This window comes from Numida meleagris, chromosome 4, assembly GCF_002078875.1.
Source record: "Numida meleagris isolate 19003 breed g44 Domestic line chromosome 4, NumMel1.0, whole genome shotgun sequence".
NCBI classification, from domain to species: Eukaryota; Metazoa; Chordata; class Aves; order Galliformes; family Numididae; genus Numida; species Numida meleagris.
Window position 1 is genome coordinate 36,369,800 of NC_034412.1, and position 15,501 is coordinate 36,385,300.

The 15,501-nt window shown below is 42.3% G+C and overlaps 1 protein-coding gene across 4 annotated transcripts in view; it reads right to left on the minus strand.

Moving 5' to 3' along the window:
- The window catches only part of SLC10A7 (solute carrier family 10 member 7), a 152,141-nt gene extending 136,696 nt beyond the window's left edge, over positions 1 to 15,445 (minus strand). For 2 of the 4 annotated variants that reach the window (XM_021395461.1, XM_021395460.1), the window contains exons 1-4: positions 15,081 to 15,409; positions 12,279 to 12,361; positions 7,207 to 7,343; positions 2,669 to 2,744 (exon numbers count right to left, since the gene is read on the minus strand). In XM_021395461.1, the coding sequence (XP_021251136.1) occupies positions 2,669 to 2,744; positions 7,207 to 7,343; positions 12,279 to 12,361; positions 15,081 to 15,180 (396 nt within the window). In that variant the 5' untranslated portion in view covers positions 15,181 to 15,409. Of the gene's footprint in view, positions 1 to 2,668; positions 2,745 to 7,206; positions 7,344 to 12,278; positions 12,362 to 15,080 lie in introns of those variants that run through there. The other 2 variants (XM_021395462.1, XM_021395463.1) reach the window with 2 other exon arrangements.

Genomic DNA, 15,501 nt, shown 5'->3' on the forward strand with positions numbered 1-15,501 from the left:
GATCTTCTAACAGCACGGAAAAAAGTTGCCCGTATCCATTTACTGCGAAACCCAGAGACACAATCCCCTGCTCGTTTTTACCCAACGGATTAGCGACAGAGGCAAAGATATAAACCATGCCTCAGCCCCACATAAGTACTTCTCCTACCACGTCAATGGTGCTTGATATTTCCCTGAGAATTTCCCAGCATCCACACTGACATTCAACAGTCACTACAACTTAAAGGCATCCTAAAACCCGCTATACTGTTCTAACAGTCAACCAGTGTAGTTCCCATCTACTACATTTCACGAAATCCCAAGAATTCTACTGAGCACTTACTCAGTGTGCCAGTACTCTACGGCAGCAGGACGCTTCCCAACCTAACTAGCTCATGTGGTGCTCCTTCACTATCTTGCTTCTGAACAAGCTCATTTATCTTCACATTACATTACGTACCCTTAGACAAATCAATTTCTGTAGGTAAGGGAAACACCTGATGAAGCAAAAGCAGTTTAAAAGACATTATGAACAAATGTTCTGACAGCACAATTACTTATATTTCTAGCTGACTCCCATGTTTAAATTCTTCTTCATCTATGAGAATTAACTGAAATTAAAATGGGAGAAAATGCATTGTTCTGCTCACATCAGAAAGACAGCTGCAACGGCTTAGGTGAGAAGTGGCAAGGAGAAACAAGCAGCTCTCCTCCCCGAGCATGAAGGATGTAACGTGCCACTCTTCAGAAGAAGAAACGATAATACGAACAACAGAGAAGCATCCTATTTCAAAAGTCTGCTTGCACTGGAAAATTCCTCAACTTTAGCAATAAAATTGCCATACACTTCATCTACAGCGAGCACATTTAGAGGCTGTTTCTCTTTTGTACACCTTCATTGAATATCCTGAGTGGGAACAGACCCACCAGGATCAGAGTCCAACGAGTATCCTACCTTCTCAGATGTTGACTGAGAACTCACAGTTCCTGAGGCCCAGTTCTTGATTCACTCTCTCTTTTCAACAACTACCTGTAAAAACTAATTACGCATGTTTATGTTCTGCCCACACCAGCTTAGTACAGAAGAACCAGAGATTTGAGCTTACTCCGTCAGTAACATACACAATTACTACCCGAGCATCACATGACTGAACGTCTGGTTTGTGGCTTCTGTAAAATGCAGACACACTCCACACCAGAAGAATACCACCACATAGAAGTAAACTCTAATCATCAAGAAATTACCTCTCTCACCCCTGCACGCAGACGCTTCACAATATTGTCTTCTACTGACACGTCACGCCTTACTTTTCCCCAGAGAATTTTTTCTTCATTCCAAGAATAGAACAGACACTGCTGAACGATTACTCATTCAACAGTTCGTTCCATCCTCACTGCTCACTATGTGGTGCCTTGGTATGATTTACAGCACCTAGATCGAGAATCATAACTAAAACAAGTTTATTTCTCTTTTGCTCACTATTATTATTTCCTTGTTATTATAATTACAAATGATTTTCTTATACTAATTAATCCACTTCTCAGCATCTCCATCAGACTGTTTTATTGTCCTCGTTTTCAGGTAACAAATAGACAGCAGTGTGCATCCGGGTTGCCCATAATTAGAGATGCTTGACTTGAGATGGTTTGGGTCTCTCTTTAGAGGATAGAACAATTAAAGAGCACTTTGTCAGAACAAAATACAACTTCAATCTATTTCAGCACTATCACGTGCTTTCAAAGCTGACATTAATTGGTCCCAAATGCCTGAACTCAGAAAATGAGAAGTACGCAACTAACAGCCATATTTTAAAAATGTGATTCACCCACCCTCATGCAGAAGAGTTCTATGGCTGAATTAAAATATGGCTCTAAGAATCCAGAACAGCACCCCAAAAACCTTAGAGGAAGCATACCCAAATAAAAGAACCTCATTAATTATCACACCTGCATTCATTTCCTAAACACTAACCACCTGGAGCTCCTGAAAATTGCATTTTGTAGAGAAAAAAACCAGCATGAATGACATCAGCACATGCCACCTCAAGGCAGAAATGTAACATGACCAGACTTTGCACAGACAACCTCAATTCTAACATTTCCTTTCTGCTGAGAACTTTGCCCTACATCACCGGCAAAGAACTCAAAATTCCCAGAATTTTAATTTCATGCAGTCTCAAGCAACATTTTAAGACATAGATTAATTGTTGTATCTCTGTCATCTTACTTGCTACATTTGTGGCTCGAGGAACTTCTGCAGTAGGGTCCCTTAATAATAAACACCGTTCAGACAATCACCACAAGGGTAGTTCTTCCCCCACTAAGAAGTTAATGGTCTACGAAATAACCAGCACGCAGCACTGAATTATTATAAGGTTAGGAATTAGAGTGCAGCAACAAGCAGAAACACGTTAATCCCAATTTCTAACAGAAACCTTTCGGTTGCCTCACAAAACTGACCTTCTGTCAGCTTGACCAGTGCCACCAGATAATATATCACCATTTTCCTGGTTTAACACAAACACAATAATACCCAAGCTTCAATTTAAGAGGTTTTACAAACCACATTAGCATCACGCTACAGTAAGTGTTTTGCCACACAACTTCATCATATTCAAATACTTATTTGAGCTTTTGTTAAAAAAAAAAAAAAAGCATTAAATAACAAAATGAAGACATGAACACTCACCTCATTTCCACCAACAGCTTTGGTTAAAATTACCGCAGATGACACAGGAGGTGGCATACAGCCTACTGTCTGCAACCTGAAAACAACAAAAAGAAATATTATGTTCCTCACAGGTGTAGTAGAAATGCTAAGTCAAAGCTTGAACCAGTGATTGAGCACCTGGTGGGAAGGCAGGGCCAACCCAGGGGAGCTCAGGTGCAAGCAATGCAGCGGAGTGACTGGAAGGGGGTGGAGCCAGGATCCATCCCTTCCCAGACCTCATTTAAGGGCTGGCACTGGAAGTAAGGGGTGTTTTGGTGGAGATTCCTGTGTACCTGAGGCCTTTTGAAGGTAAGCAGATTCTTTCTTTTATTTCTGTACCTGCAGCTGCTGCTGTATCTGAGCAAGTCCTCCCTGACTGTAGCCTAGGACTTTGCTCCTCTGCTGTCATCGCTGTGCTTTCCATTGTGTTACAGGGTTATGCTTATTCAGGATGAGTTGTCTTAAAACAGATGATGTGTTAGATGGTTATTGGGTTCCCTGTGGCTGTGTGCTGCACAAATTATTGAAGAATAGGGACTTATGAGGAACAATGGTCTCACTATTAATAGCAGCAGCATCTACTGTTGCGTAGCCACTACTACTAACTAGTAATGCATATTGTTACTCTGAGGAAGGACTTAAAGATGAAAATGAGCTTTTAAAGTCTCATATCAAACAACTAGAAAGTAAAATTCCATCTCTGATGGGGCAAACTGCCTTATCTTCAAATGGCACTTTTCCTTTAGAATTAAGGACTACATCATTAGAAGGGGGAAGAGGACTTAAATCAACAGGATCCTTGGATCCCGGTTTAATCTAAGTATAAAAGGAAAATCAAGTGCACTAAAATCCAACTAGCAGATCCAAGAACCTCCGATCCTCTAGAAATAAGACCAGTAATAACTCAAAAAAGAAGGAAGTCCAAGAAAGACCCTCAGGGTTGTCACCTGAGGAGCGGCCCCCTGCCCACACCACATTACATGTAACATTGCACCTGTACACGGCTGCTGAACTCATGGATCACTGTAATGGAAAGCGCTTACATTTAACCTGCTCGATCATTGATTCATGCTGTGAAGGAGTAGAGTGTAGCAGAAATGCTAAGTCACAGCTTGAAGCAGCAGTTGAGCACCTGGTGGGAAGGCAGGGCCAACCCAGGGGAGCTCAGGTGCGTGCAATGCAGCGGAATGACTGGAAGGGGCGGAGCCAGGATCCACCCCTTCCCAGACCTCATTTAAGGGTTGGCGGTGGAGGCAAGGGGATCTTGCTGGAGACCCCTGTGTACCTGAGGCCTTCCAAGGGTAAGCAGCTTTTTCCTTTGCTTCTGTGTCCACAGCTGCCACACTTGAGGATATCCTTACCTGCTGCAGCCTAGGACTTTGCTACTACCCTGCCATTGCTATGCTTTCCATTGCATTACGCTGTTACAACAGGTGAAATTCTGTGCAACCTAAAACCTTAAAATACCACATAACTGATCAGTTTGCACTGCAGTTACAGCCCTGTACAAGCCAGCAGGATTTCCATGCATGTCTTATCAACTCTACATTCTGTGAACACCACAGTGAAGAGTCATATCACCATTTACCAAAAAAAACTTTATCTTCTCTGTGCCACCACTTCCCCATCCGCAGCCTTGTATCTAGCATTAACAATGATAGCTACACATCTATCTCAAAGATGATTACATCATGTGTCCTCATGTAGTTAAGTTTATAGTGTCCTGACATGCAGGCATGGGGAAAAAAAAAATGAACGAAAGGATGCAAATGCTTGTCTCCTTTAAAAAGACAGTTCACCAATGAAAATATTGACGGTTAAGAACAGTGAGTGAGAAGAACCTTGCTGCTATTTCCAGGTTCCCACTACTTCGTTTTTCATCAGCTACTACTAAAAAGAAGAAATAAAGAAACAAATACAGTTTTCTATTTCCCATACTAACTACTTTCTCTCATATTACTACTTTGTACATGTGCGTTAGCTTGTTTCTGAGAAATGAAGTGTCAAAAAGCTACAGCAAACAGAAGCATTAAATCCAGGGAGAAACAGGGAGAACATTATAGTGCAATTGATATGCTGTAAATATGCAAATGGCTTAAATAGAAGAAATAGGTAAGTGGCAATGAAAGCATTCATTTTGTCAGCTAGACACTGTGGAAAAGAAAGGCAACAACATAAGCATTACATATATTGAATTCCATGAGGCACCTAGCAGCACCTTGGAAATAGATGGAACGTTCAGCTTTCAGCAAAGCTTATAGAAGCAGGGAGTTGTCGGTGCTTAGCAGGATAACTTTGTATTGAAAAGAGAAAAACAGGAAAAAGAAACGGTCTGAAAAGCTTAATGTGGCCCTCTAACTATAAACAGATAAATGGCGATTTGGGTGTCCATCCCTTACATTGGCTGCAATACTCTTATCTCTCTTCTATGTGGTCGTTTGGCAGTCAGCTCCTTGAACTTTCCACCTGCACTAATAAGGACAGATTAAGTTTAAAGTTACCCAGAGAAGCATGGAAGGTGTGCAAGTGTATTCAAGTCAGTTGACAGGAATTTTCCACGCTATAAGAGGAGGAAAGGCTTATTAACACAAATACCTGTGAATGCTATTGAATTGGAAATAACACATTTAGAATTTAAAAAAATAAACAGCACCATCAAGCTATGGTCCTAAATATCTTTTATAAAATGAATAAGATCCTGGTCTGCTAGTCCAGTAAAGGGAAATGTTTTTAATCATGCATATCAAACACACATTCAAATAGCCTGACCGTTTTTTTTTTCTTTATATCAGGTATATGCAATACCAGCAATACACAAATTCCTCTAATGGCCACTTGTTCAGGCAGCATTACAAGTACTAACATCAGGGGCTTAAGCCGTTGAAGGGTCATAAATAATAACTGCTCTACTGATACATTGCAGACAACTGAGTAGTAAACTCCAAGTTGACCTATTTTAGATGTGTAACTACTGAAGCTGCATCTAGTATTAGCTCTTTGTATCTCATGCCTTACCACCTGTACTGCAAACACTATACACTAAGGACAACAAAAAGAGGTGAACCTGTACAAACGCTAGTAAGCTGCCTTGTGCATCTTGTCAAAGAGATCCTCTCAGTGCAAAATCAAGACAGTTAACAAAAAAATGAACATCAAAGATGTGTGGAGCGATGTCAGTTCCTCTTTTTAATATATTTCAAGATAACCGCAGATCTAACCTAATATCACCCTCCGTGTAGAGAAAAATAAAATGGAACTGTAGAAACAGATGAAAAGCTGTTAACATCTCAAGTGGCCTCTCAACTAGCACAGCAAAACAGACCTGTGAAGGATGAGAGAATTTACCGCTCGTTCTGAAGTAAGGCAGGGAACTAACTACCTGTGGGCTTGACTGTGTCCTGTAGGCATAACCTAGCGTACAGAGTATTGCAGAATGACAGGCCCCAAGGGAGCTGGCCTGCCAAAAGGAAGCTGAAAACCCTTGGGAGCATATGTCTATTTTTCCAGGCCTCTGTGGGGACAATCAACCACATCCTGCTACAAAATGTGATAAACATACACGATGAGGATGCGACTTTGCTAAAATCCCTGTTTTCATTTGGGTATTACAATATTTCTAGAGAATAAAAACTGCAGCTGTGCAGCATTAGGACAATATAATTTTACATGGAATTTCACAGGTGCACAGGTATCTGCATACAGATATACTTGTGCACATAAAAGAACACCTCCCTAAAATAGCAGAAACAAAAGTGAAATAAGAGGCACCAGGAAAGACAGGATAAGAAGCAGTGCAAAGCAGAAAAAGTTCGAGAACTTCTTGTACCTGACACTTCAGAAATTGAAGCTGCTGCTATGGAAAGGCCTGCCTCTACTCTAGCTGAGCAAAACCAATGATTTTTACTTTAGAGAATAACCTTTAGTATTAATGACCAAATGCAAATGAACATTATTTTGCTACCTTGCTATTACCTTAATGTACTAATACTGTTAGGCAAAACGGTACTAACTTTCAGAAGATCTTGTCTCAGATTTTGCCTTCTCAGCACACATTGTTTTCATGGCAATGTAGCCTCTCCTGCATATACTTTATTCTATCTTTTTTTCCCCGTTATTAAGCTGTAGGCAGTCAATGAGCCCCAAATCCCTATACCTACAAGAGCTGCTCAATACAGACTATTCAGAAACAAAACAGAACACCTGCTTTTTCTTCAGCATTTTTTTCTTTCTCTCCCAATCTTTCTTGAGAACCCATACAGCACTTCAAATGCGTTTTGTGAAAATCTAACTTGTTGCAAGGACCCTATATACAAAACCAGCTGAGGTTTTCCAAAAACAAGTCCAGGTTCCTAGGAGAACAGCCTTCTGCCCGCTCTGATTTCAGCAGGAAAGTGCCGAAGCACCAAAACGAACAGCACAGTCTGCTCACAGTATTTCTTCAAACACCCGCTGCAGGATAAGCAGCCTTTTAAGAAGAGAGCTACCAATATATTTCACTCTATTGTGCTTAAACATACCCTTTTAAAAGCCATTCATTTATAGGTGTGATTGATAATAGCTGAAGAAAGAGCCATATTGCTGTTGGGAAGAACACAAGTGTAAAAATCTGGACAAAAAGGTGGAGTCTCACGTGCATCAAAGCACTTGTCAGCTCCTGCAAAAGAAAAAGAAGAGAGCAAGTTGCAGTCATAACAGCTGAAGTAAAACCACATTCATGCTTTTAAAACTAGCGTGATCTTTATAATACAAAGACAGCGCATGTCAAAAAGGCACTTTTAGGGATCATCTGATCGCCTCTTTAATAACAAAGTACATCCAGACAACATAAAAGCTCTGTCTGCTGCTGGGCGTTTTTCCAAAAGAATTGTCCAGCACTTCAATAAAACCGTAGCTCTCATAACTGCAGCTTTTACAGCAGGCAGCTTTAGCACTGGGCTTCAAAATCTGTGTTAACTACATTGACAGCCTGCTTACTTTATTGACTGCAGATACCAAGAGCAAGGGGAACTTGCAGTTCTGAGTGATTTCAAGCTTCCCTAGCCTAAAGAGAGCCAGAGAATGTGATTCTCCTCTATACCAGGAGAAGGGGATCTTGACATTACAAAGAGTCATCGTTTGTACATGGGGGAGGGGTTTAAAAGGAAAAACTAACAAACATAAATGGCAAATAATTATTCAGCGGCAGATTTTGATGATCTATTGTGCCAACGGATAGGAAATTCATAAACAATATTAAGCTGATGAAGAAGAGCAAAGAGAATTCCAAGACTACAAAATGACAACAGCAGCTAAGACAAAATGAAAAGGTGCAAAACGCATTAGAAGACTGAGAAAATAACTAAACTTTTGCTGTTACGCAGCACCTTTCCTCAAAAGCAGGAAGAACGCTCTAGAGAGAAGATCAAGGGCCCTTACACAATACGCCCTTCTGTCAGCCGTGGGACGCTCCGGGAGCCTTCTATATAGTTTTCCAGTACTAGGGAAAAATCTTGTACATTTCAACTCCCGTAGTTCAAGAAGAAAAATTCCTTCTGGCTCAAGCTAACTTGCACCTTTCGTTAAGCAATGCAACAAAAAAGAACCAATGGCATTTTTACTCAGAACCTAATTTTCTAGGATTCTTCACCTGTCTCGCGGTCTGATACTCAAGATGCATTAAAAAAAAAAAGAACAGCGTAAAAAATTGTATGGTACTACAGCATCTGATCTTCATCTGCCACCTCTCCGCTTCAGGACAGCCGAATTTTTATAACGGACAAACAAGATGTAATTACACATCTGGAAGTATTAGCACTTCGCACCGTGTCCTTCTCACTTTATTATATTTTTTAACTAAAATTGTCTTCCAAATTTGGATTTGGGAGAAAAAACCCTACATGAAGAACTACGCATCTGTTCATACCCCGAAGTTATACACAGCACAGACTTGAAATGCACATCTTGATGCAGTTTTATCACAAAAGAATGACCACATTTGGTTCTTGGTTAAGTGAATGAAACTGCTACTACTTCTTTATAATTAATAAAGCTCTCAAGCAGGCTGGTATCACTCTGCGTGAAGAAACCAAGCCTTCTTCACACAAGCTGTCACAGTGCTTCATGTATTACGGATAGCTTCACTGTAGCTCTATTTCTTCTTTTCTCAACGAGAAAGCAAAAATAAAACATCTAGTTTTCTCCCTTGTGTGAGAAGAAAAGATACCCAGAAACATCTATATTCAAGTGTATTTTTTAATGTAAGCAATACAATTGAGAAAAATCGTATCAGGTGTCTTATTTCAGCAAAGCTGCTTATTTCTCTTCCTTTCCTGCTGTAACACTTCCAGCCCCAGATTTCCTAGCAGATGAATCTCTGATGGCAATCACAGTATAGTAATGACACATATACAGAACTGCAGATGCTGGAACCCACAGCATCATTAGAAAAGACTCCACTCTTTCAGTATTGTACAACTGTTACTGGCTTTCCTTTCTTACCACTTTTACAACAACTGGAAAATGCCTTAAGAACAGATGATTTGAAGAAAAATTGTGTGATAGTTTGCAAAGCAAAAGCCAAGACAAAACCTGGGAAAGGTTGGTTACGGCTTCCAGTAAACAAGAAAGACAATTGTCATGCAGCCAGCCTAGCACACGAAGAAATGGTGTACTAGCGGAACACGTATTTGCAAATCTAAGTGCAGTCTTTCAAATGTCTCCAGTAGTCTCATTTGATCCTTAGAACATGTTAGCATAGGACAAGCACCGAAGCAAACAGCCTTCACCTTCTTAATCTATAAAGGCTTGTCCCAAATGCCTCCATCGCTGCACTCACCGTCACTCAAAAAAGCAGAAATCTCCACAACAGCACTGGGAGCTGCCAGTTATGACTCAGTTCCTGAACAACACGCAGAACAGGTTACCTTGTTTATCCCACTATTTGAGACCCTTCAGAGAGCTTTTCCAAGCTTTCCTCCGGTAAGTGCCTATTTCCATCTAGTCACGCTAAGATGCTCAGGGGCAAACTCTTCTGGTCAAGAAATCAAAGCAAATGCTGTTTCCAGTGGCCTTTCAAACTCCTCACTGAAGCGGATAACTCAAGTATGTGATTTAATTTCTGGGGCCCTATAGGAGGCACTCACAAGCGCAAACTATCCAGCCACTGAAAATTGACAGTGCACTACAGTAAGGTGTTCTTGTCATTCCTGGACAGAGCTTATATCTATAAACCTAAGAGAACACCTCTGGATTTGAAAAAGTAACAAGGCCGTGCGCATACATGCTCTCCCTGAACACCAGCAGTTATTTTGTACACTGCTGTCTGAATGCATGGTAACAATTTTTTTTTAAGCATGCATCGTAACAGCAGATAAAACCAGAAATGCAACCTTAAAAGAGCATCACTTAGTACTAATTTTGTTAGATTTATCAGGAGGCCTCAGTTAAAACTTGCACAGCTTTTCATCGTTTCATACAGCATACTGAATGCTATTTCATTCTCGTTAACGTACTGAGGTAGAACAGCCAACGCAGAAGGTGAAGAACTCATCAACACAGAAGTAAAAACAACTTCTTTGCCCAATACAAAGACATATTAACCGACTAATACTAACTTCAGAATATGCCACGAAAAACTAAAACATGCCCCAAAGTATTTTAATAATATAATGACTTGGCCTCAATTGCAAATGGTACAGCAAGCAAACTGTTTTTCTTCCTCTTATCTTCTACCGCCATGACAGAAATTCAAGAAGACTTAGCTTCTTGACAGAATACAGTATTAGACTGCATTGAGATGGGAATACAGCGCTAGCCTGGTTGAGTACCACCCCTAACTGATGGATCTAAAACAGCTGATTGCAGGTCTGCTTCCTGGGCATAAACACCAGCTACAATGCCATCGACGTATTAGCATTAGAACCACAGATGAAAGAAAGTTACACTAGTTCAGTGTGGGTCATGATACGTCACCAAGGGATCTCCCAGTTCATATTATCCTAACTGGAGAAAGTTTGTGAGGCATAGTGAATCTAACCAAGACTGACTATGCTACTGATTCTGCTCTTATTCACAGCTGCTTTAAAAATACGATGATTCAAGGATACAAGTTACTGAAACAGAAAGAAGTTTTACGCATTTTTTTTTTTTTTTCCTCCTCTGTATGCAAGGATTCCTAAGCCTGGAAGCAGAAGAATTCATTGAGGTTTTGTAGGTTTTAGTCCTTTTATCTGTGGAAGAAAGTGCTCTCTCTGCAGTCTGTTTACATTAGAATGAGTTCCTGTTCCAGGCAAATAGATAACGTGGCTCTGTCTGCTTCTATATAAGACTAAAAGGCTCTAAACAGCCGCTACAGAATTGACTGTATCCAGAACTAGAGGTGCCAGTGCCAGAACTGCCTGCCGTCAATTCAAACATTGCCCGAATTCAAAATATTATCATTAGAACCATGATAGAGGGACAGATACTTTTTTTTTTCCTGTTTAACGTATGCTGTTCACGCAAATCCCACATTCTCCAGAAGATAATGCAATACTGGACAGTATACTGATGTTTCCTTTAGGCATTGGTATCACGCAACATAGAAATGGCATCACCTATTACATTAGCACAGCCCGCAGAGTAGAAGGAAGCAGGAAACCAGACTAACAGAAACGCGCAGTTTTCGTTCAACTCTGGTTACTCCTCTTCTTGGCATACAGCCATAATTTCCCTCCTCCCTCCCTCCCTCAAACATCGCTAAGAGGTTTTCCCCTTCATCTTCTTTTACTCCCACACTGTTCCTTTTTGAAAAACGAACAACATAAATATTGAAACAAGTTTTGGTGTTTGCGATACACAGCAGAGCACGGGCACTTCAGGGCTACCTGTCCACAGATAAATCCCAAAGGAAAAGATTGCCAAGGCCTTGTACCTGTACACTAGCTCTGCATCTGCAGAGGAATACTTTTGCGTTGATACCAGCTGTTGTCCTATTCTTGCACAGTGGGGGTAACCGACAGCCCCTAAATCTTTGCTTGCATCAATCCTGTAGTAACCAGCCTCCTCTAGTCTTAGCCTGAGAACACACCAGCAGATGAGGTGGACAAGAGGGGCAGAGAGAGCTCACATCTTTTCTTCACATCCAGAGGCATGAAGACTTCACAAAGGCTGTCTACCCAGATCCCTACAAATCTATTCTAGCATTCACATAGTTCTCTAGGTTGTATCTAAACCGAGCAGCAAGGAAACAGATGCAGAATGGGAAGGAAAAGCCCGGTGTCAGTCTGCTCCTGGGTCTCACCCTGATATGGGCTGGCGCACGTGCAGGGTGTAGAGCCAGTCTTCTGCACTCAAAACTGCACTCAGCGCTTTAGTCAAAGCTATGCAAAATCAAGCCAAGCCTCTATGCAGGAATGAAATATATTCACGCTCACTACCATGTGAAGAATCTCCTGAAATCAAGGAGGTGTCGTTACTTCAAGGTCTAATTTTGATCTTCTTGCCTGCCCTTCTCCCAACATCGACAAAAACAGCACAGTAATTACGCATTTCAGATATGCTCAAATTTGATCAAAAGCAACACAAAACTTATAAAGCAAGACAAGCATGAAGCAATGAGAAATTACAGTACCTCTGTTTTTAATGAGAGTCCACTGTTAAAGAATATAGCTGAAACAGCAATGTAAGTTATGGTAATTTCTGGTTTCAAGGGTCCTAAAAAATATAGACAGAGAACAGAGTGAACCGCAGTCAAAAAGACAACGATATACATATAGTACATCAATGTAAACAAGACTCTTTTGAAAAACACCTGCAAAAAAATACAATCATTCCAGTTGCTTTTTAGTAAAGAGCAATGTTTCCATTAAGTTACAGAAAGGGTGCGTGAAAAGCGAGGTACGCAGTCACGCAGATTTGCCTTCTATCATCACAGGGCACTGGGAACTAACGGGTAAATTCTGTAAACATGGAAAAGAAGGGGACACTTTTCAGAGTTTATCTCTGTCATCAGACCACACCCAGAGCATCAAAAAATTCAAACCATCCACTCAAATGAAAATATGAGCTGCTCCCTCCGGAGGGGCATACCATTCACAAATCTGCCTCTCATGTCTTCCCCCCCAACACACACATCTGTCCGGCTGTCTGCACAAAGGAAACCAGGCCTGACCTTGCAACGAGCTCCTTAGGGCAATACAATTCCAAATGACTCCCCCACAACAAGTGGAAAAATAACACATTTCAGACACTCTGCTGCAGTGAGATCAGCCAGAGCAGATGCCTACCCCTCTGAGGGTTCCGCTATATTAAAAGCTTACATTTGTATATACTTACTTACATTTTTTTTTTCCGGGAGATTAAAATAAAATACTTTCTGCACTCCTATAAAAATGATGAATTACCTTAATACCCTTTCCCTTTGGATGCCACCAAGAGCAAAAAGTATACACTCTTTTTTTCCACAAGCATTCAACCAGATATTTCAATACAAATAAAATATTAGCAGTCTACTTAAGACCAAACTAATATCCTAACTCTGCAAGTGACGATAAGTCATCCTGAGCAAACCCGCAGGAGCAAACAGGCAAGCCTTTACTCCACACACCAAAAAAGACCTTTTCTGCTCTCTTGAATGAATGATCCATTGATGTGAGTAATGCCAGCAGTCCTCAAATTAGAGGGATTTGATCTAACACCCGGTCTACTCAAATTTGCATCTCAAGTCATTTAAATCCAAATCGTACTCTCAGAGAGAACTTTGTTGATTAGACACTAGAAGTATGTGCGCTAAATTTAAAAAACAAAACAAAACAACAAAAAACACCAATATTAAGTGCGACATAAAAATAAGCCAGGAAATGCAAAACCTAAAGTTGCAGCAAAGCACGTGGCTAGTTACAAAATTAAGGCAAGTTAACTGAATAGCCAGAAAAAAAAAAATATATATATATACTTGCCTGTATAACTATAGATATCATTTATACCTATATGCACAATTATATGAACATTCTAATCTTGTAGAAGCCTGGAGTACAATAGGTGTGTGCACATACACACTGGGCAAACAGACAGTTGGTTAGCTGCTCCGGCTACGAGATAGGTTGTTCTAGGACCCAATTTCTCTATCACAGGATTTTTCATTGCACTGCATGAATTCCATTACACAGGAGGAGTTTGCAGCACTAGAGAACACACGCATTCCCGCAGCACAGCAAACTGATCAGAACAGCTCCTCTTCATCTTTCATGCAGTAGACTGATCAGCAAAGCTCTTTTCAGGAAAAAAAACAGGCACAGCCGCTGTAAATCACAGCAGAAAGGGCTTGGTTTGTGCCCTGAAGGTGAGAATGGCACCAATCTTTGTTTTGTGGCACAGCGTCCCACCGGCACAGATGCCGGATCACCCATATTATTGAGTCAGGCCCTGCAAATTGCAGAGCACAGTTTCATCACCTGAAAGATGCTAAATGAAGGTTTTTTTTCATAAGCTGATTTATTCCACTGCTTTTTTTTTTCCCTGGTTTCAAAACGAGCATTGAGACACCGTGGCTTTCGAAAAGGGATACTGCTACTGGGAACACGTCTGATGGTTTCTACCAATGCTGAGAAGCTTTTTTAAGATAATTGTCCCGGGAGCAATACCTTGTGAATGTCTTCACAATAGAAAAATGACACTGAAGTCCTCCAACATAAAATACGGAAGTAGACTGAGGACAAATAATCACACGTTCTAGTTTAAAGGGTCTCCCACATGGCTGCTAACAGTCAGCGTGACAATCACACCAGAAAGGGACAAACCACCTGATACTCTAAATTCAAATTTGTCTTTAATATTTGCTAAAGACACAGCGTGGATCCTGCGAGAAGCTCCACGTGGGCCCTAATCACCTGCGCAAAACAGCACGCAGATGTTAGGAAGGCTCCTCGCACAGCAGGCGTGTGCCTACCCTGAACTCCACGCAGTACCGGAGCGTTGGCTGACACAGCAAGTGTTCAGAGCCCTTTTTAAATCACTTTTTTTTTTTTTCCCCCCAGAACCGAAGGGGGAAAAAAAAAAAAAAAAAAAAAAAAACACACGCTGGCTCCTCAGTGAGAAAGGCCTTCTGTCTTGAAACTTCAGCTTCATTTAGAAAAAAGAAAAAAAAAATCCATGCACGTAAAAGTAGAGCTAGATTCTTGTCACGTGGAATTGCCGATGGAATTCTGCTACAACGCTCTACTTTCCTTTTCTGAAAGCTTTGGAACCCCCTCAGGAACTAGATATTGAATTGAACGGGCCCCTCCGCCAACTCGCTGCCCAAGTCCCCGCGCCCCGGAGCCGCCCGCCTCCTCCCGGCGGCCGCGGACGGTTCCCCCCGCCCCGGCGGCTGCACCCTCTCTCCCCCGGGTGGCAGCGCACCGCGGGGCCCCCCCGGGGCGGCGGGCAGACTCACCGCCTTTCACGCCGACGGCCGGCTCCAGCCTGGCGGCCGCGATGACCAACACTATCCCCGCGATGAACCACTCCTTCCTCAGCCGCTCCAGCAGCCCCATGGCGCTCCTCGCCGCGGCCCGGCCCGGCGCGCCTCAGCGCAGCGCCGGGGCGGGGTGCAGCCCGCCGCCCGCCCGCCGGCAGGGCCAGCCGGATCCGCCGACAGGAAAAGTCTCACCCACCGCCGCCATCGCTACCACGCACCTCCGAGTAGATCCGCCGCGCCACGCGACGCCGCTAGCAGAGGGCGGACGCGGCGGGCCGAGGCGGCGCGGAGCCCCCCCCGCGAGCTGCCACGAGGGCGAGGGGCGGGCGGCGCGTTGCCGCAGGCGCGGGGCTGAGAGGCGGAGGACGGCGGGCGGCGGAATGCGCGCCCTTTCGGT